Source organism: Lagenorhynchus albirostris, chromosome 13 (genome assembly GCF_949774975.1).
Source record: "Lagenorhynchus albirostris chromosome 13, mLagAlb1.1, whole genome shotgun sequence".
NCBI classification, from domain to species: Eukaryota; Metazoa; Chordata; class Mammalia; order Artiodactyla; family Delphinidae; genus Lagenorhynchus; species Lagenorhynchus albirostris.
Window position 1 is genome coordinate 88,494,819 of NC_083107.1, and position 22,612 is coordinate 88,517,430.

At 50.1% G+C, this 22,612-nt stretch overlaps 1 protein-coding gene across 3 annotated transcripts in view; it reads right to left on the reverse strand.

Moving 5' to 3' along the window:
- Positions 1-22,612, reverse strand: part of SNTG2 (syntrophin gamma 2) — a 198,625-nt gene that overhangs the window by 101,524 nt on the left and 74,489 nt on the right. For 2 of the 3 annotated variants that reach the window (XM_060169633.1, XM_060169631.1), the window contains exons 3-6: positions 15,995-16,051; positions 15,849-15,906; positions 5,939-5,982; positions 5,785-5,826 (exon numbers count right to left, since the gene is read on the reverse strand). In XM_060169633.1, the coding sequence (XP_060025616.1) occupies positions 5,785-5,826; positions 5,939-5,982; positions 15,849-15,906; positions 15,995-16,051 (201 nt within the window). The remainder of the gene's footprint in view (positions 1-5,784; positions 5,827-5,938; positions 5,983-15,848; positions 15,907-15,994; positions 16,052-22,612) is intronic. The other variant, XM_060169632.1, reaches the window with a different exon arrangement.

Consider the following 22,612-nt stretch of genomic DNA (forward strand, 5'->3'; position numbering starts at 1 on the left):
GGAGCCTGACTCCACGCTCGGCTCCGGATGGCGGGGCCCCTGCTCTGCCTCAGAGTGACACGGACTTGCCTTTGCATCTATTTAAGACCAGCAATTCCGGCACCTTCCCGCCTGCGTCCCTGTCACCAGGCATGTCTGCTCTGCTCTGACAACGTAGGTGCAGGTTCCGATTTCCCACCTCTGACTCACCTGCTGGGCCGCCAAGTTTACCGGTGAGTCAGACATATTTCTTTTTTAGGAAGGATTCAGCTCTCGTATGAATCTTCCCCAAGCTTTTAAAATGCCGCTCGAGCCATTTAAACCGCTGGGTGTCTCAGGTAAACGACTTGAGCTGCCACGACAAAAAGCCACAGGCTGGGGCTTGGACGACAGACACTCTCCGCCACAGTTCTGAGGCAGAGCCCGCGGTCAGGGTGCCGGCCGGGTCAGGGCTCTGGTGAGGGCCTTCATCCTAGCTGCAGACGGCCACCTTCTCGCTGTGTCCTCACAGGCACAGAGTGCGCTCTGGCGCCCCCACCCCCTTACACGGACGCTAATCCTACTGGACGGGGCCCCACCCTCATGACCTCATCTCCCTGGATTCTCCTCCGAAAGGCTCCTCTTCCTGACGTCATCACCCGGGGGTTACTGCTCCAACCTGTGACTCTGGGGCACAGACACTTGGTCCAGGACAGGGGCTGGCAGCCTTGCGGCCTCAGAGCAGTTTCTCCAGGGAGTCTCTGAAGTTGTCTCACCCGGGACGCCTTCCAGGAAGTGAAGAAATCATCCCATATGGTTATGTCTGAGGAGCCAGCACAGCTTTAAAATGTCGTAACTGAAATATGATGACTGGATATTTTAGAACAGGAAGTAACAAACAGATACACGATGAAAGCATGGGTGTCTTTCACATGCCAGAGCCCTGGATGGACACCTCAGACACACGGCTACTGATGTATCTTGCGTGTCCTTCCGGAAATCGTCTACGCATTTGCAAGAATGCCTTCTCTCTTGAGGGCGTTTTGGTGACATCGCAGAATTCACAATTTGTGTGCCTTTTGGCCCCGTGCCCACACGTGTAGGTACGTGACCATGTGGGAACAAAGAGGCACACGCAGGAAAGCACACTACACCACGTGTGCTGTCTGTCCTCTTCTTTGGCCCTGTTTTCACGTCAGTGGAACCATGTCCACTAGACAAATCACTCTCTTTGCCTAAAATCGAATCTGCAGTTCACCCCACATCAGCACATAGACCTGTCCTGCTCCTTCACATACAAATACATAGGCTCACACACACACACACACACAACACATAGGCTTCCACACACACACACTCACACACACACACACACTTGCACCTGCTGGCCTGCCAGCCCCTTGGCCGTCGCCTGCGGGGTTGGGTCCCCCCTCCGACCCTCCCTCACTAACACCACCACTGTCGACGTCTGCCAATATCCCCCCATCCTCTATAAAATGACGTGCGGAACCGGTGACGGCACTGTGAGAGCAAAGCTTCCAGACGCCGGGTCTGCGCTGATGCCTGGACACCCAACACCTGCCCTGGTCCACCAGTCAGAACAGGAGGCTGATGTCTGCCAGGTGATCGGTGCCCTTCGTCCTGGACCCACCTCACATCGGTCCCTAACACACCCTGTGGTTCTCTTTCCCTTCCCTGAACAGAGGGTTGAACAGACATATTCCCTAACTGGTAGAATCTCCAGGCTACTTTCCTGACTCAGGCCTAGCAGGCGAGAAGGGTCAAGTGGGAGCCCCCAGAACCGCTTCTCTGGGGTCAAACAGGAAACCACAGCCGTGCTGCACGGAAGACCTGGAAGATGCGGTCTCCTCCACCCTCCCAGCCAACTTAGGTGCTTGGCCCCACAGAAAGCACATGAATTGTCAGTAACAGCCGTCCTTTACTGTAAGTATAAACACACAAAACTACAACGACAACCGTGGCTCCAGGTGCGTTCTCCTTCCCAGAACAAACAGAACACGTTCGTGGTACCTGGGCTACAACTACAGACACAGCCAACGCTTCCCTTCCCTGGCGGTTCTGGCTGTCAGCAAACGCCAGCAGAGGCAGCGGCAATAGTGGACCCTGACTCTCCTGCATCCGGGCCAGGCCGGTCGTCCGTCTTTCTGTCACCCCGCCCCCAGCATCTCACCAGCCCTCGCGGCCCCCGGCTGGTCAGCTGCGTCGTGACGCTGCGTGTATTCAACTTGCGGGGACATGAGGCAACACCCTAGAGGGTCTGTGAAGACGCGGGAGTGTCAGAGCGGGAAGTGGCCCCAGAGGCAGACAGGGGGCTGGAACTGTGACGTGAGAACGAGTTGCCGCAGGAGCGCCCCTGCCGCCAAGACGGCAAGGCCCGCCCGTGGTTGGCTTGGGTCCTGATGCGGGCGTGGCCCACAGCTGGACACGCTGCCCTTCCCACGCACCCCACGGTCGTCGTGCTACCGACGCGGTGACGGCTCTGCACTGTATCCACGCTGCCCCGGGCAGGCGCCCTGCCACCTGGGCCTGCCGCCCAAAGACCTCAGGTGCCGGAAGTGTCCGTGGCAGATGGGATTCTAGGCGGTGTCTGGAGGAGGCTAGCGGGATAATCACACGCATAGCTTTGTGTTTGCTCTCCTCGTGGAAAAGCTCCTACCTGGTTACTGGGCTCAGGGGGGTCTGGATGCTCGACCGTGGTCAACGCTACAACACAGAGTCCCGTCCATCAGAGTTTGAGTGTCCTCTGTCTCCCAAGGCCATAGGGGCTGGACACGTGCATCTCTGCTACCAAGGGCAGCCGTTTATACAAGGCCGGCCTGGCCCGGGCCCCAGGGGAGGAAGTGGGCACATGAACAGGAGCCAGACTCCCCCGCCCCCGGTGCTCCTGCACCAACGAAGCCCCACAAGGCACACCGGAGACGCTACTGGGAGTTTAGATCCCCATTCCAATGGCTCTGAACCCTGCTAATTTCGAGGCCCGGGAGTTAGGGAGCAGTGATGCTGAACCAAAGCTACGTCCGCTGAAACCTCTGCGGGTGTCAGGTGATTCTCATGCACATTGGGGTTGAGAAGCACGTCTCTGAACAATTTGCCAACTCATGCATGAGAAAATACTGTTGGTCGGTTATCTATTTCTCTATCCATCCACCCAACCACCCATGTTCTATCAGCTACCTGTCTGTCTATCTGTCTACCTGTCTATCTACCTACCTTCTATCCATCCATCTTCCCTCTACCTAACCTACTTATTCCAGCCTGTTTCTTTCTTTCCATAGCACTTATGTTCCTTCCAACAAGATGGAACACTGCCTTAACCTCCTGTGTTCGGGACAGTTTCTCATATGAGCAGAGACTGAGAGAAGGTGACCATCGCCCAAGGAGGGCAGACGTGAGGAGGTGGGGGGACCGGGAGTAAGCCGGCTGCTGCAGGGAAGAGGAAGTCCGGACAGCCCAGGGCCCGAGAGCCGAGGCTCATCCTTGAGGGCAGAGGCCTTGCTGACGCCTGACGGATGCTTCGGTACCCAGGGGAAGGAGGGTCCACACGTACTTGCCAAACGACCTGGAGAAACAGGCGACCGGCCTCAGCTCCCTCAGGACACCTTCTATCAAATGCAGCTGCGAGCTGCTGAGTGACGGCCCACGAGATGCCGTGAGCTGGGGGTCTGGGGGTGTGACGGCCTGGCTGCTGCTTGGAACAGTGACCTGGAAGGTTCCATTTCTACCATTTATTAAACACAAGTGAAGACTTTATTTCTAAGGGTTCTTGAGTTCAAAATCACCAGAACTCAGAATCTGTCCTGAGATCTTAGTGATAACTGAGCTGCTGTGCGTGAATAAAATGTGTATAAAAAGGACTCATTTCCTTGAAAAGGGGGCCTCATAAAACAGTCTGTGAAGTTTTATCAGTTAGGGCAGTTTTTAATCAATGGTTTTCGTGGGACTTAAAACCCTGGCCTGCCATTCTGGACTAGAAGTTAATTTAACATTTGAGATATTTTAAAAAAATTCTGAGCATGTTGCATAAAAATGAAGTTCTGTAATGTTTCTCGTTCTGAGACCCTTCAGGACGGAGCGCTGACCCCGCTCTGACTCCCACTGGACATCGGTCTGGGTTCTGCTGCGGGGACTCTGCTGCCAGGTCTCCTGCCATACGTGTGGGCCTGGGGGTCCCACAGGGGGACCAGCTGCGCCCGCGCCACCTCCCGCCAGGCATCCCTAACCTCTGCACACAGGTGAGACTGAGTGATTTTCCAAACATCATTTTTCCTTCCTCTCTGAATAGTGAGATGTCTCAGAATTTGCCCAATAAAACTATGGAGGGCTTCCCTGGTGGCGCAGTGGTTGAGAGTCCGCCTGCCGATGCAGGGGACGCGGGTTCGTGCCCCGGTCCGGGAGGATCCCACGCGCCATGGAGTGGCTGGGCCAGTGAGCCATGGCCGCTGAGCCTGTGCATCCAGAGCCTGTGCTCCGCGGCGGGAGAGGCCACAGCAGTGAGAGGCCCGCGTACCGCAAAAAAAAAAAAAAAAAAAAAAAAAAAGAAAATTATGGAAAGTTTACTCTCTGGCACGTCGGCTACGATATTATATGTTGATGTGGATGAGGACACACGGTGTATTAAAAAGAGGGAAATAAACACATTTTTGTCGCCGAAAAGCAGTACAGCTTTTCCAAAGCAGGAGCCCATATACAGGATGAGGCTCATTTTTGTGGGTCTTCTGTGTGGAGCAGAACTGACTTTTCTTCTTTTAGGATTAAGTGAACATAGAATCTACTCTGAAAAGTGAGTTTCACAGTGTGCAACTGTGATTTATGAGGTCTTTTACAAATTTAATATTTTTACGAAGTTCGTAAGTCTGAAGAGCTGAGATTGTATGTCAGTAGCAGTGTTCCAATCATGGCTTTTGTGTCACAGAAGACTGTAGACTTGTAATTTGATAATTTGGTCCAAAAAGTATATTTGTATCAGTCAAGTATTATAGCTCCATTTATAAGCTTTACACATCATTTACTTAATTTAAAAGTCTTTCTTTTCAGATGAATGCTTTTTACTTTCCCTGGGCCGGGATAAAGTTACCTAGGTGTACACTGTCTCTTTTTGAATGACTATGTGTTTTCTCACCTTAAGAAAGCAAACTTTTGCAGAGATTGAAAAATAACCCAAATGTTAAGTTTAGAAGTAAACAGATGAGAGCACATCATCCACTTGCACCTAAACCTAAAACTGCAAGTCCCTGAGACCAAGAAACACGTCATCCCACCTGCGAATCTTTCCTCCGTGCCTGGAGCAAGTTAAAGGAATTCTTCACCTAGTTAGCGACCTACTAATACGCTGTGTTGGAGCCTGACCTGACCTTGGGCAAGGTTCATGTCTGGAAAGGGGTGCTGGGGCGGAGCCTGTGACCCCCATGTCCACAGGCCAGCATCCCAGACACACACCAGAGGCGAGCGTCCCAAGACGTCCTCCAAGGCGAGGAGCACACAAAGCCAGAGGGAGCCGGTGTGCGGACCCTCACAGGCTCCACTCCGGTCACCCGGGCGGGGTCCCACGCCCTGAATTTCAACCCCCCCATCTTTAAAATAGCAGCCACCAATCTACCTTTTATAGCATCGGAGAGGACCCATGACGTGTGGACTGTGAAGGGACGTGGCACAGAGGGCCCTCTGAAACACGACTTGCTAAACTTTCTAAGCTTTTCTGAAGCTCTGTGTCTATGAATACACTCCGTGAAATGGACTTTCAGAGAAAAAAATAATAAGAGGCTATGTAATAAAAAGAACAAAAGACATAAAATATCATACACTTACCACTTCTTCGTGGGTTGCATTTTCTACATTAATGCCATTAACCTGAAAAGATGACAAATTAAGAATTTTGAGGATAATAATTGATGAGTCTCAATTCAAAACTAACATGAACTAACATGCAACAGAGCCAAGGACTGAAGTTTAAAATACTGACCTGGAGGAGGGCGTCCCCTACGAATAACATCCCTGTCTGGTGGGCTGCAGGGTTGCAAAAGGGGCAACAGTGTTAAGAGAGATTCAGAGACATCGTGCTCCTCCTGGCAGTGGTTTAGGGTCAGAGTTTGCAGCAACTGGCATTGTGTGTGTGCAGGTGTGAGTGTGTGCACATGTGTGCACTGGGAGTGTGGGTATGTGTGAGCACACGTGTGCGTGTGGTATGTGTGAGCACACACATGCGTGTGGGTATATGTGCGCACACGTGTGCGTGAGTGTGGGTATGTGTGCGCACACGTGTGCATGTGTGGTATGTGCGTGCACACACGTGCGTGAGTGTGGGTATGTGTGCGCACACGTGTGCGTGTGTGGATGTCTGTGCACGCAGGAGTCTCTGTGGGTGAACATGTGCATATGTGTGCACACGCTTGCATGCGTGACGTGTGAGAATGTGAGCACGTGTGTGTGTGTGTGTGTGTGTCCACATGCACGTGTGTACACAGTGTGGGGAAACGCCAACAGCACAGCCCCAGCGCCCCCCTCGCCCGGCTGGTGAAGCTAAACATTCAGCTAATTTTAAGCACATTAAGAGAGTTACTTTGTAAACGCACAGCCTTGTTCAATGAGAAGCACAAATGTCACTTCCTCCTAATGAAGGATTTCATTACATGTGTGGAAAGTCTGATCCCCATTTTTCATTAAGTCGACACAGACAATAAAATAGGAATCCCAGAAGCCACTCAGCATTTTCCCCTTTCTCGGGAACACATTTACATAGACTGCTTTAATTAAAGAAAATGTGCCCAGAATATTAAAGGAAAAAGGAAAGAAAACCTTTGTATTGTAAAGTTTGAGTATAATCTCTACAGCATTATTCCACTTCACTTTTCTATTTTCATAGAGGCAGAGAGATAACTCCTTTCAATAAGACTGAACGAATTCACACCAAATGTAAAGCATTTTGCAGTGTAAACCCTGACAGCTGTTTTTTCTCTTTTGTTACGCAAGTGCCCGACTTCAGCTCTGCTCCCCTCGACAAGTCTGCCAGCCACACACCAGACAGAGCCAGGGCCCCGGCCCCTGCGCCGCAATGAGGCCCCTGTGCTTTAGAGACCTTGGTTGATTTCAGTAACTGACCATTTGGCCCCTTGTTTTTCCTCTTCCTGTGCTTAAATTCCCACCTTTATGTTTAAATTCATCAATAAAGAGTGATCCCGGGAAACCCCAGACCCCGGCCTCAACCCCAGTGAAAGCAGGACCCCGGGCCTCGCGCTCTCTGCTGGCAGCCTCCATCTTGCCGTGTGACCCAGGGGTGCTGTGTGATTTCCAGGTCCTGTCAGCAACGAACCTTTATTTTTTCAGTCCCCTCATGGCTACTGCTGAAGGCATCGTACGACCATAATAAGAGCCACAAGGGCTGGTCCCGCCACAGCACGGGTTAGAGACAGGCTGAGACCTGCAGAAAACACATTTTCACAGGTTTTTTTGCCTTCCTCTAGATTTGTTTTAATTTATAAGTCTTTGGTTAAATATTGGAAGTAATAAGTTATTAACACTGGAATTCTTTAAATTCCAGGTAAATATTTAATGTCAATTGTTAATATTAGTTCTAGTCATTAACTAGTATTAAATTTTATTGAAAATAAAGTACAGTCTTTATATTAATGAATTTAATGGTATGGTTTTAGGTAATAAAGTTCTCATTTACATTGAGCCTTTACCCAGAAAAGCTCTGTCACCCACTAGGTGAGATCTACACTCCCTCTAGCTCCACAGGGGGCCCTTTCAGAATCTCCCCCATCTCTGCCTCTATCTCTGTCTCTGTCTGTCTCTCGGACTCTGCCTCTCTCTGCCTCTGTCTCTCTCTACCTCTGTCTCTGTCTCTGCCTGTGTCTCTGTCCTTTCTGTCTCTGTCTCTCTCTGCCTCTGTCTCTGTCTTCTCTGTCTCTCTGCCTGTCACTCTTTCTCTGTCTCTGCTTCTGTCTCTGCCTCTCTACGTCTCTGTGCCTCTGTCTCTCACTGCATCTATCTCTGTCTCTCTGTCTCTCCCTGCCTATCTCTCTGTCTCTCTGCCTGTCTCTGTCTCTCTCTACGTCTGTCTCTCTCTGCCTCTGTCTCTGCCTCTCTATGTCTCTGTCTCTCACTGCTTCTATCTCTGTCTCTCTCTGTCTCTCCCTGCCTATCTCTGTGTCTCTGTCTCTCTGTCTGTCTCTGTCTCTGCCTATGTCTGTCTCTCACTGCTTCTATCTCTGTCTCTCTCTGTCTCTCCCTGCCTATCTCTGTGTCTCTGTCTCTCTGTCTGTCTCTGTCTCTGCCTATGTCTCTGTCTCTCACTGCCTCTATCTCTGTCTCTATCTCTGTCTCTCCCTGCCTGTCTCTTGTCTCTGTCTCTCTGTCTCTCTGTGTCTCACGTCTGTCTCTCTGTGTCGTTAAAGCAAAGCTAATTAAAAAGACTTCCCAGTTAAATCTTTGAAATGTTTTTCTCTTTGTAGGACACTTTTAGCCCTAAAGAAACAAATTAAAAAGTGGTAAAATGGATGATAAAATAAAACCATGGAAATTTGATTTTAATTAAAAATTTTAATTAATGTTCCTAAATAAACTCTTTGGTGAGATTAAGCTAGGTTTGGAGATTGCAGCTGAAAAATGGCTCTAGTTTATTTCTGTGGTAATCTTGCCATTACATCAGGACGTAAAATGGAAATATAGCGTAATGTATTTGAACCACATAAATATTCAAACGTGCAAACTAGCTACAATGAGATATTTTCTATTTCTGTTATACTTGCCTTTTCAAGTCAAATTAATCGCTATTACTATAGTGTTATGTGAGATTGTGTAAATTTAATCATTGTTTGCAATACAAGTGTGTTATAACAGAAACTGTTCTTTTTGCAAATTAATTAGTCTTTGTAAAATTCAGACGCTTGTTAAATATTCATTCACATAAACTTCTGGGTAGTATTAGAAAATGAGAACACTTCTTAAAAAGTCTTACGTGCACTGAACATCTGGATTAATAATGACTAAAACCCTCCTCATCATCCTTTACAAGCACTGAGTCCTTTACGCCCCAGAACCGGCCACGTGTGGACATCGTCACCACGGAGCGGTCAATGGGAAGAGGGACGGGGCTGACCCCACCCTGGGGAGACCTCCGAGGGGCCAGCCGCTTACTCTGCCTCAGAACCAGACTCAGGGGCGCAGGATTCACTTCCACATTCTGCCCTGGTTCAATCCCTCTCCAACCTTCCGTTGCCCCCCTGCACAGGGAGATTATCCTATTACCTCACTGCCAGTGAGGATTAAAGGTTGGTCCGTGAAGTGCTAACACGGTTTCTCTTCCCATCTTCCAAGGGGCCCTGGGAGGTTATGTGTTATTGATAATGGGGGGAGTTAAATTCTTTAAGTAACTCAAGATATTTCAGCCATTTCAAAGTATCTTGTAAATTAAAATTAAAAAGCACTTCCATCTTCCAGGATGGCCCTCAACTGTGGAAGCTGACACAGTGGACGGTATTAGGAGGATTCAAGGAGCAACGACAAAGTGGGTCCAGGACAGAAAGGACTTGTACAGAGAGCCTCTCACACACCTTCCGTAGCCATAGCAACTGGATTCTTCGCTGCCAACCTGCCTCCCTCTGATCTTAACATCAAGCGATCCTTCAACAGTAAGAACACGCTGGCAGCCCGGCAGCCAGATTCTCTGCTGCATTTCGCTCTCAGCAATCAGCTACCGAAGGTGACGGCTCTTCCCACGTGGAATTTCAATTAAACCTGCAGCATTTAACATGCGTCCTTCCAAGATCCTGATATATCTAGTATGTCTTGTCCAGGTTCCAACATTCCTCATTCAGCTACAAAGTCAATTTTTATTGTCTGCTCCAAGTTCTATTATTTGGAAGCTTGAAAAGCATATTTTCATTGATTCACTAACAACGAAGGAGAAGGAATGCGGAAATATTCTTCACTCTAGGAGCTGCACTTCCACCTGGATCCAGGGTGTGGGAAGGGTCTCCTTTCACCCTATATCCAGCTCCTGAGGCAAAAGGAGCAGATTCTGGTTTGTTCTAGGACACAGGGTCAGGAAAGCCTGACCTAAAAATTCCAAATCGGGCCCACAATCTCTTCCTGAGGTGAGAGGACTTTCTACATCTACACAAATTCAGTCGGATCCTAAAATAGGACTCTGTTCAATATTAAGAGTCTAGAAAGAAGTTAGCAACTACTGGCGAGACACACTGGCCCGAATATTTGTGTCAGATCTTAACGTTTCCAAAGCTGTGTCCTTTGCAGCACAAAAATGAGACAGGGCAACAGCAGGCCCTGCTGCTGGGGTCAGGGGCTGCACAGTTAACACGGACAGAGGCAAAGGCCCGCTGTCTGAACCCCCGACGCCAGTGCGACAGGCAGTGAGACAATCGCATTCTCTGAAAAGGTCGCCCGGGCCCTGCAACCTCTGCTTCCCTAAGCCTGGACCACACATTTGGACTATGCAGTGGGGAGGGGTGCCACGTGGCCTCAGAATTAACACAGATGGGGGGCTGACGTGTAGACGGGGGGGAGGGGCCGGAGGGGTGCAAAGATCAGGGGAGATAGAGGTTTCCGCTGAGTTCAGCAAAATGAAATTAATGAAATGTCATAGATGTGAAAAGAAGTTAATCACAAATCTTGTATAACGGCGGCATTTCACGGCTGTAAGACACCAAATACAGGTGAATATTCTAGAGAAAAATAAAAAGTGGGCATCTCAGGGGACCTCACACCCCAGGAAGCTCCGACCTCCCCCTGAAGTTGGCTCAGTGTGAGGAGTCCCGTTTCGACGGATCTCGAGGCCGTGGCTTCAAAAGGCGGAGGTCCCCTGCACTCAGGTTCCCCCCGCCGGCCCTGTGACGGTCGGGGTGACCGTGCAGCTCCTCGGCATGGGCTTGGTCCTCTCGCCCTGGGGTGATACCTGTGTTTGGATGATAGTAACGGTCACTCTGTGCAAATGTGCAGCGTCTTCACAAGGGACACAGCCGCCCCATTTCCATCCACACTCAGCTGTCACAGAAACGTCCTCTATGACCCCACCATCCAGCTGCAGGTAATGATGACTGTTCCACATAAAAAAGGCTAAAGGATCCTAATTCTTTTTACTGTCCTAATGGGACAAACTTCCCCCCTCCCTACATGTTAGTTCAATTTTCTGGATATATTCTAACTGTCCCATCTGTCTCCTGGATACAAGCACCAAACCCGTCACAGGGTGCAGGCCTGCCCGTCCAAATCGTTACTGAGACATTAGGATGATAACTGAATTAAACCTCGGCTGCGAACGGATTTTACTAGTACATAATGTGATGACACGGTATGGAGGAAGAACTGGATTCAGAGACAGAAAAATCTGGTTTATAACTAAGCCTCCCTTCCCTGGCAGAGTGAGACTGGGCGAACCACCGTTTCTCTGTTCCCTGACCTACGAGTGTGAACAGCCAGCCACATCTGCCTTGTCCAGTCATGAAGACCCGACGAAAACGCAAAGAATTTGAAAAAGAACAGATGCATGTATATGTATAACTGAATCACTTTGTTGTACACCTGAAACTAACACAACATTGTTAATCAACTAGACTCCAATATAAAATAAAAGTTAAAAAAAAAAGAAAACGGAAGTCCTTTCCATGTCACACAAGCATTATTCTAATGTAAGATATTGCTGCTAAGATGACAATTTCTAACTCCAAGCCTCTTTGTCATCCATGTTTCTCTTCATTGTTTATTTGCTATATACAGTTTGTTTTGGGTTTCTAAGTTTTTGCAGTATTAGAAATAATATATTTAAATTTCATTCAATTGTGGAAAAACTCCTCATTCTTGCTTATTTTTATAAAGTACAAAGTGGTAATTACTCACAGCAAGCCGCTGTGACCATGGATTAAAAGGAGGACTGGAGAACGGCCCAACACTGCTTTTGCTTTCCAGAAACATAAAATGTTATTAAGAAGATGTGTGTCTAACTCAAGATACCTCACACCTATGTGTGTGCACGTGTACGTGTGCATGTGTGTGTGTGCCCGTCGTGTATTCATCACAGAGCACGTGTGCAGCCTCGCGGGCGAGGTCGGGTGTGCGGGAAGCAGAGCTCTCTGTGGGCGTGAAGGCGGGGGATAGGAGGGGCACCGGGGTGCCAGGCCTCACACGGGGGCAGGGCTCACGTCTGGGTTTGCAGAATCACCAGTGACACGGAGAAGGGCTCAGATGTCCAGCCTGAGCACTTAACATGTAAGCAGCAGAGGGTCAGGGGAGACTTCTGGGCAAGGGGACGGAAGAGCCACACAGAAGAATTAAGTTCAAAGAATGTGGACAGAGGCCATTAAGTCTGCGTTCTCAGTATGGGCACCACACTCACACAAAACCTAGGCAGTGACCTTTCTAGACTGGCATTAAATCCTATGGCCCCTGGTGGTTCTAGGGTTTTAATAGCATTCCTGGTGACTGGCCGTGATGGGTAGCTGGGCAGGACACCCTGGTGGGCAAGGACGTCTGTCCCTGGAGCAGCTGGGCCTGGGCAGGTGCACTCAGCACCTCGCAGGAGCAGGACTGCAGGTGTGCACCCGAGAACTGACAGGCCCAGCAGCTGAGCCGGACTCACACAGAACCCAGGACTGCCAGCAACAAGTCCTGTGCCCCTTGGCATCCTCCAGAAACAGCAGGACCCCGGACCACCAGCAGGGCCTGGACGGGCAGAGCCTTTGGTCAGAGCCCAGCCGGGGGCCGAGCTCTCACAGGGATAAGACGGGACCATCACCTGCTTCTCCAGCAGAGTCTCCGGGTGGACGGTCACAAGGCCATCTGAGAGCCTCTGTGATGCCCGAGGACCCAGGAACGACGTCTGGCTCCCCGGCCAAGATGGGGAGCTTCCCTGCCCTCAGCGAGAAGGACCCCATGACCTGACCCAAATGTGACCCTGCAATGAGGGGCGTGAAGCCACAACTGGGCAAAGGACCTCACTGGACTTTTCCTTCCAGACTCCAAGGCCAGTTCTCTGCTGGTGCCCTAACTCGCCCCGGACGCTGGAACATATTCTCCTAGCAGCAGCCCGACTGATTTTTTAACGTAAGACCTACCTTATGATCCTGCTTTGGGAAGTCCTCAAACGACCCCTCTACCTCCTTAAGAAAATCCAAGTCCTGCCCCAGGACCACGAGGCCCGAGGACCTGCTGCAGCCCCCACCCCCCCGAATCTCATGCCCCCCCTCGCCTCCCGCCTCAACGCCCCTGCCCCGCTGGCTTTCCTGTTTCTGAGCGAGCACGCCCCTCTCTGCACCGAGCTGTCACCCTTCCTCCCCCCCGGGGCCAGGATGCCGCGGCAGGGCCTGCTCACCCCTTGCTCTGGGTGATTCAAATATTTGCTTAAATGTCACCCACAGAAAGATTCCCACCGACCGCCCAATAAAAACAGCGATGCTCTATCCATCACTGTGCACACCCCAACACTGATTAATTTTCCTCACAGCAGCTGGCATTGTCTGAATGCGTACTATGGCCTGTTCATTTACCGCCTGTTTTCTCCCACGGGACACGGGTGGGAGGAAGCGGGCAGCGCGCCCTGATTGCCCAGACCAGAGTTCAATCTCCGCACGGTGGCTGCTGAAGGCGGCCAGGTCCGTCTGTGGATGAATGACTGAATAAACGGGTTACACTCTGCTCTGCTCTAACGGTCCGTGGCTGCCCGATTCCTAGACGCAGTGCCAGGTGGACGGCAGGCCGCCGACCTCGCTGGTCCCCACGGTGAGCTGGAGGGAAACTCTCCCCCTCTGGACTGTTCTCCTGGGACGACTAGGCACCTGCCCTCCTCGGTGGGGGGAGATCGAAGCAGGGTGCTGCCCCCACAGGAGCAGTGGGGACCCCAGTTCTGTCACCTCCCCTGAGCGCTCTGCCTCCCAGGAGAAACCCTGACTCGGTGGGTTGCTGGTTGCAGTGGGATGGTTATCAGGTTACCAGTGCCGTGTGCGCCCGCCTCCTGTGCATGGCCCAGCTTCCCGGAGCCCAGGCTCCCGCACGCTACGGTCCCTCCTGACACCGACGTGCGCGGCAGCTCGGCCAAGGCGCTCCCTGCCTGTAAGGTACACATCCTGAGCCAGACCCTGAACATACGAACTAAGTTACACCAAGCCCGGGTCCCTGAAAGCTCACAGTTCACTAAGCATTAATGCAAGAGTTTCGGGTGTAGAAGCAGCCCACAGTGAAGAAAGGAAGACATCGGTGGGAAACACCTTATCTCTGGCCACAGCAGATGGAGAGGACCCCAGAGGGAGGGGGAGGGCCTGCTGGCCAGCCTGGCCCCAGGCAGGACGTGGTGATGGAGACAAGGGGCCAGGAGACGCAGGGGGCGATGGGGACCTGCTCTGGGGACTCGCTGGGTCTGAGCTGCTCAAGATGCGTCCCAGACGCTGCAGAGTCTCCGTTTCAGAAGAGAGAGTCGTATCCGCACGACTGGACTCTGCTGAGGGGTCCGGGAGCCCAGTGTGTTCCCCAGCCCACGGAGAAGGTGCAGCCTGTCACCTGTCACCGTGCGCGGCCTCCTCGGCCTGTTCACTCCTCTGCAGAGAAGGTGGATGCGCTTCCTGAACTGAGCGTGAAATCCTTTTCGCGCGGCCTCCTCGGCCTGTTCACGCCTCTGCAGAGAAGGTAGACGCGCTTCCTGAACTGAGCGTGAAATCCTTTTCGCGCGGCCTCCTCGGCCTGTTCACACCTCTGCAGAGAAGGTGGATGTGCTTCCTGAACTGAGCGTGAAATCCTTTTCGCGCGGCCTCCTCGGCCTGTTCACACCTCTGCAGAGAAGGTGGATGCGCTTCCTGAACTGAGCGTGAAATCCTTTTCGCACAGCCTCCTTGGCCTGTTCACTCCTCTGCAGAGAAGGTAGAGGCGCTTCCTGAACTGAGCGTGAAATCCTTTTCGCGCGGCCTCCTCGGCCTGCTCACACCTCTGCAGAGAAGGTAGACGCGCTTCCTGAACTGAGCGTGAAATCCTTTTCGCGCGGCCTCCTCGGCCTGTTCACACCTCTGCAGAGAAGGTGGATGCGCTTCCTGAAGAGAGCGTGAAATCCTTTTCTGATTTTAATCTTATTCCCTTTCTTTTCTGAAACTTATATTCATATCCACAAATTTAAAACTTTACTTATAAAAAAGAACTGAGAATGCTCACAAGGATTATAGGAGCAGAAGCAGATTTGAGCAAATTCTTCCTTCAAGTATTAATCGGCCAGCCAGGTGGTTACGGTCTCGCAGAAACGACTAAACACTCCGAGTTCAGTGACGAATTGATTCGTTCTCCCTGTGGACCCTCACTCCAAACGCAGGGACCTCTGAGCTCCTGCAAGCTTTTCGACTGCACAACTGCAGTGCTTGACTGTACAACTGTTACACTTGGTTTGTACAACATTCCACTTGCCCATTACAAGAAGGAATCCCGTCCCCACTCTCACTTCTACACACACTGATCTGCTCCCAAAGCCATCGATTCACTGTGTCAGCGATTAACGAGCTACCGTCAGCACCGCAGAGGCCTCTCGCTCACGGCTGTGATGCCATTTTACACGAGAAACCTCATCACCACCGACTCTGTGCACACTGCATCCCCCCAGTGCTTCGTCTTTCCTGAGAAACCAGAGCTCAAACCACTGCCGTGTCCGTGTCTCCTGGGGATGACTTGACACCACGCTGCGAGTCAGTATCTCTCTTAAGGGCTCACGGGATCAGGGGAAACGAAAAAGGGCCGCGTGGCAGCAGGGATGGGAGAGCGGACAGCTACAAACTAAGACGGCAGGCAGATAACCAAGCAACACACACAGCTGCTATCTCCTCATTTAAGACAGTGCACTGCCTTCCAGACTGCTGCCATGCTCACAATCACTCAGCGGCTTTCACCTGCGTGGTCTTTGAATATCTTCGATATGACGACCGGGACTCCGTGCTCCACACCGCCCTGCAAGACAGGAAGCAGGAGCGCAGTTAAGATCAGCGTGGGGACCTTCATGGAAAAGTGTGTCGAGGAACATCCTGTGCGCTCATACCTTTATGCTCAGGCCCAAGCCGCCCACGGGCTCTCTGCGAAGCGTAACAGTTCTGTGCTTTAAGAAATTTAGAAAACAAACCCAGTTTAGGTTAAAATGCACAATCAGAAAGTGAATGCAAAATGTATATATAACTTCTTAATTAAAACTTTAGTGGCTGTTTATACTTCCAAAGGGACGTTGCTTAATTACTACAGTGATGGTACCACTTCAAATCTCCATCTGCAGTATTACACGGAAACAAAGATACTGATAAGAACAGACACCATTAGGTGCATTCTTTACACAAGATTCCTGCAAAGCTGGGGTCATCTTACCCCCATTTTGTCTGAGGAAGTGAGGCCCCTGAGGGAAATACCGGCCCTGGTTCCCCAGGTGACAGACGGGGAGGCTGCAGAGCACACACTCTGCTCTGTTTCTAAAATCTGTCTTTCCACTAATCCCAAAACGGGCTCCCTTTGCACCACACTTCTCTGTACAGTGTAATCGCTTTTAGTCCACTTGTTAGTAATCAATGTTAACTCATGAACGATCGATTATCTCACGTCCTGACCTTGTTTAAAGGTGTCGCTGCTGATGAGAAGCCAAGATCCACGCTGCCCCTGTGGGCTGACGGGCTGGTCAGGGTCTCCATCTCTTACATGCTCAATCACGTAACGTATTTTATTTTGGTCTCAACTGACTATTTGATAGTTGTGAAGCTGAGAGGGCATCAGTAGGGCGGCCTGGGGTTAGATGAACGGGTGTAGGAAGTGTGTTTGCCTCCAAAAGGTATTATCGGAATAAAACAGGGACACGCGTTGCTGTGATTATTAAGGGAAAACGTAAGCGCTTTTAGACTCAATGACTCTAAAGCCTGTGTGTTTGCAAAGCAACAGCAGAGAGCGAGTCAGGGGTCCGGGAAGAGCCGGGGGTCCTGCCCAAGCCTGGGGGGTCCTGCCCGAGCCTGGGGCCCGCTCACCCCCAGTGAGGAGAGACACGGAAACTGTAGAGCCACTTGTAATCTTATTACAAGTTTTTATTTGTATTGTTTTATTTATATTTATCATATTATTTTTATTTATTATTTTAGTATTTAAAATCCATTTGTAATTTAATTCTCAGGAGTGGATACATTATAAGCTTAAAGTAAAGAAACCAAAAATTAGAGCAAATAAAACTATTTTAAAGTGTATACGTGGAACACATTTTATAATTCTGAGCTCTTTCGCACATGTAACATTTTGAACTGATGAAATACTTACATAATCATACATGGAAAAAGAGCTATAATTCGGGACTTTGGCATCAGAAGAATCGTTTTGCCTTTTCCCTGGTCCTGGGCTGGACTCCCAATGAGACACTGGAGACCAGCAGGTGACACTCGTGTGACAGGGACACCACGTGACATCGAGACCACGTTCCAGGAATACTCCTGTCACCTACACAGAGGCAAAGCACAGCCGACACGGTGGGCGGAGGGGGGAACTCTGGGTCCAGCTGTGCCCAAAGTGAGCACAAGGCAGTTCCCACGTGTGACGTAGTCACACTGATGCTTGCAAGGGAAACTTCCTGAGCATCAGAAGATGAGAAAGTTGGATCACCAACCAGGAATCTCTACGGTATTTCTCAAAACATTCGATAATGTTTTTCATTTTAGCCATTAATATAAGCATTTGAACCTCACTGAGGGCAAATATTGGTGAAAATATATTTTGAGAAGGAGTAAGTTGGTTTCTGCCTCAACTGACCTCACCAAAAAAATGCCCTTTCCAATCCATCATTTTATTCATGTATCGACCTTGGGCAGACAATGTAAAGGAAATGTCAGGAAATGGCCACAACTGTGGCAAAGTGTGTCAATGCACACCAACAATCTGTTCTAATACGCCTAACTGGTGAGGAAAGGAAATTAGACCACAAAGCTCTTTAGCGTGTGTTTAAGAGAACTCGAAGAGCCTACTGCTGCTTAGTCCGGCCAAGCCAGAACACTGCTTATTCACATATTTGCTCTATGCAACCTGCTGAGATGTCCTTTCTGAGCACACGCGGTCCCGGCATCTAAAGCTCGGCAAAGCTGAGTTTCTGCACGCTTCTGAGTTTCCTACACAGGAAGCTGCTGTGAACCGAACCGTGTCCCCCAGATCCCTATGCAGAAGCCCTACCCACCTGCTGACTGTGTCTGGAGATCAGGCCTTTCAGAGGCTTAGCCTAAGGTTAAATGAGGCCACGGAGGGGCTGGTCCTACAGGAGGAGCAAGCGCCCCCCGAGCCCTCTCTGCACACAGAGGACACGGCAAGAGGACAGACGTCTGGCAGAGGGCATCCAGAAACCTGGCCAGAGCCTGGCCCGCCCCTTGACCGTGGGCTTCTGGCCTCCAGACGGTGAGAAAAAGAAACGCCTGTTGTTCAAGCTCCACCCCCACCCCCACCCCCGTCTACCCCCTCGTCTGCGGTATGTTGTCAGGGCGGCCTGAATTGCCAAGACAGAGGCCAAGCAAGGGAATTATGGGAAGGAATGTTGCAAACCATCGAGTTTCATAAAAACACCGGAATGTTGAGTCTCTTCTATGAAAAGTTGTTCTTCCGTATCTTTTAAAACCCCCTCATTCAAGCATCACAGAATCTAATATTTTAAAGTTGGGAGAAGAGGCTCAGCTAATCCATGCTCTCTTCAATGAAGATTACATAACTATCGATATTAAGGTTCTAAAAGAGTTGAACAGTATCACATACAAGCACCTTATTTTTTTTCAAAACACAATTTGTAAAAATTAGTGGATGGTGAAAACTAAATAGGAAACAAAAGTTCTGCAGCTTTTAACTGAAACCTTTTACACCACAGCCCAGACAAAGCCACTCTTCCTTCTGCGTCCTGACACTCACGACCTCACAGCCAAGCCAGGGCTGATCCTTTTGACTTAAGGTCCTGCATAGAATGCTCCATCGTGGTTCTGTCAGCGATCCAGACAGAACTAATGTTATCAAAGGCATCTTCTAATTAAACCAAACAGTCATTCTTCAGTTAGTTTACTCAGTACACACTCTGCAGGATCAACTGCCCAGAAGATCGGGAACCAGATATGACCCAACGAGAGGCTCAGTTATAAGAGGACACAGTGTGGGAGGGGCCTCCGCTCCCTTCAGACGCGTCTTCCCTGTAATCCGGGCTCTTCCGCCAGCCCGAGGGTCCAGAGCACAAGCAGACTGACCGATGAGACCTCTGGAGGATGAACTGTGGAACCTAAGATAACCCTCCAACCGATTCTCTTCAGCTCAGTCCCGCACTTCTTTCTTCACAAACATAAGAAGTAAGGTCCTTCAGCAAATATTCTTCTGCACTTTATCACTGAATCCCCAGCTATGTTTGATGGTCATTCACGTCTGCATCCTGGAGCCATCACCGTAGCAAGACTCCGCTACGCCCATGTTACCTGACTGTAAACATTTTGAGACAATTCTTACCTATTATAAGAGAAAGCGACTTGGGGATACTGAAAGTTGGATTTCCTACTCTGTCTTGCTCTAAAATACTGATCTTCAGGTACTGCTGCAGCATATGTACGATCTGGCCACACGTTTTTACTCAGGCATTTAAAGTGCGGACTTAACACTAACTTCAAATTTGTTACAGCTGTTAACAGATGTTCAGCTCTGACTGTTGCGGTCTCCAGAAAGATGGGTTTCAGGCAGCAGTTAAAATAAAAGTTGCCTTTGCGGGACTGTGTCAGCAGGCCCGATACCCCCTCCCCAGCCTGGGCTTTCTTCACTCAAGAACCTCCCATCAGTGGAGGACTCCAAGTGCGGCCTCTGCGCCCCTCCCCGGGGGCTCCCACCTGCACCCCATCGGGACCACCTGAGCCACACCTGCTGCTCAAGGAGGAAAGGAGAGAGCAGGTGGGAAAACAGTGACAGAGGCATGAGCCTGAGTTTCCATGAGATAATTGAAGGGCCTGAAAGAGCAACTTTTAAAATTAGCAACTTAGGGAAAGAATTTTCTGAAGTATTTTATTTCTCGCACACACACACAAATACTTTTTTAAAAATTATTATTTTTCCAGAAAATAAAGTGTTACTGGACTTTGATGTTGAGGAGGGTTTCAGAGGAGGGGTGTCAGACCCCAGGGGCCTCCGTCCACAGGGCTGGGATTCTCCAGGGAGCAAACACCTGGAAGGTGTCTTTCAGGACAGGGCCGTGGCCTCTCTCCCCTCTTTTTAAACCGTCCACTCAAGCGAAATTCCCTCAATCTGTGAAGAGTCTGGACTTGTCACTTGAAATAAGTAAATTATTCCTCCATGGATTGTGGTAAGTATTTCAAAACAATAATAGTTATTTGAAAACTCTCGTGCATATTTGTTCAATTCGGTAACGGACTCAAATCCGCCTTAAGAGGACTTAAAAATCAGTATACCAGACTCGGAGTTTCCAAAACTGTACCACAATCCCTAGAATTTAAAAATACCGAAACCTCCTACAGTAGTCCGGCCTCGGGAGGAGTTGCCAGACGCTACGTGTGATCTTTCAGGCCTGACCATGGCATTGACGGGGGAGCGGCCCTCCACACCCCGGACCCGCGCACCGACGGCGCCCTGACGCCGGGCTCCTACACGACCGCGACTCTGCACGCCCTGCCCCGCACGTCCGCGGGGGCCCTTCGTCTGAGGTCTCGGCCAGGCCTTGCTGCGGCGGAGGGAGCCCTGGAGATGCTCCACCCGGGCTGGGCCAGCACCCAGGACCCTCCCACCCCAAACACCCCCGGGACCCATGAAACACAGGAGCTTTGTGCTCAGGGCTCCGGTGGGCAGGGACCCTCCCAGAGCTACCCGGCATCGGAAGCCATGGGGGGCGCCCCCCCTGCCCCAGCTCTGCCTGCGCGGTCACAGCAAGTGATAAAGGCTCAGCCTTCTCTGTCCGCTCGTTGCCCTGACTGGTATTCTGAGCCCTGGCATCTGATTGGCCAGCTCCTCTGAGCTCGGATGGTTACTATTCGCACGAAGCTGAGCGGCAGCTGAGCAGACGTTGCACGATCATCTTCCTGTTCATCCCACAAAACCTCAACAAAGAGAGTTCACCGCACTGGGGTCAAAAATGGGTTTTGAAAGAATGTATGCGTTATTGGGAAGTAAGGTTACCTGAGATCAAAATATTGGCTGAATTTAAAACACAGACTCTTCTTGGGGGCTTGAATCCAAACAAGAATGTGCAGGAAAGGCATCAGTCACCTCTGGGTTATTCCCAGGGGAGTCTGCAGTCACCACAGGGATGAAGTGACCATCCACAGGTACCACGTCGCCATAGTCTCACGGGTGAGTTTAAATAGCACAGTATTTGCAAGTGAAGGAACAATGTCATTCCACTCATATAAATTGAGAAGCACCATTTGGCTGTGGAAAGTCCACGTAAAGTAAGAATGAAAATTTAAATGGAACAGTGTATACGAGTATCAGTATAGCGGGGCTTCAGCGGTATCTGCACATTTCATTTCTTTAAAAAAGTGGAGAGATTTAAAGCAAATATGTTGGTATATGGTAAATACGGATGATAATTACATGGGGTTCTGCGTATTACTTTTCAACTTTTTCTATGTTGAAAAATTACATAATTAAAGGAAACAATAATAAAAATGTTTAGTAGATTACGCAAAATACATTGCTATTATGATTTTAGTTATTCAAAGTTTCATTGAATGACATATTTTTGCATTTAATTTCCTTACACAGTGGCTTGTGTGCACACAAACGCAGACAAACATGTATAAATTATTATTTTACCCTTCAACTAAGTCGCGGTATAAACCTTTATAACGAATTCGCCCCATCTATTCCCTAATTCAAGGTTTTCACATTTTTAAAGCCAGAACCACCCTACTGTGGTGAAATGGACTACGTGGCGAATCCTCAGCGTTTTAATGAGCAAATGCACAGCACTGAGGGCCAGGGCCCGGGAGAATCCCACAAGCCAGGAGTCAGCCACTGTCCTGGCGGCAGGAGGGAATTCCTGGCTACTGGCTGACACCTGCACTTCGGTGCTTGTCCGGAAGCCTCTCGGGAGAGATTGCCCACCCTCCTCCTGAGGGCGCGACTTCGGCAGCGCTGGTTCAACTCCGCGGCTCCCACCCCCTCCCCCGGGAGGGCTCACGGGTCGCGTCTCAGGACGGACCTGCACTCTGCAGGGCCCCTTCTGTGTCATGGATCTGTTTCCACACGGGCACCCTCTCTCACCACCCAGCCCTCAGCTACGGAGAGGATTCTTCTGGAAATGACCCTCCCGAGCAGAAAGGCGGCCTTTCCACGACACAGATTTCAAACAGGAACGAATCGCTAATGCCAGCACGTGCAGAGGGCTAGTCAGTGATTTCCATGAGCAGGATTGCTTCCAACTAAAAGTCAGTCAGTCAATCACAAGAATATATATATATAGAGAGATTTCCTCTGGGACAAAAGAGTACTAATAATGAGTGAATAATTCATACTAATTTTTTCATACAGGCCCACCCCAAAGATCGTATAGAATCCTTCAACTAGTGGGTTAATCATTGAAAAAGGAAAGCTCAGAAGGTGGTTTTGTCTTTGGTATCCTAGTTTGTAGGAATGATCGCCAATCCTTCTGATGTGGTGTTTCACTCTGCAAGGAGTATCT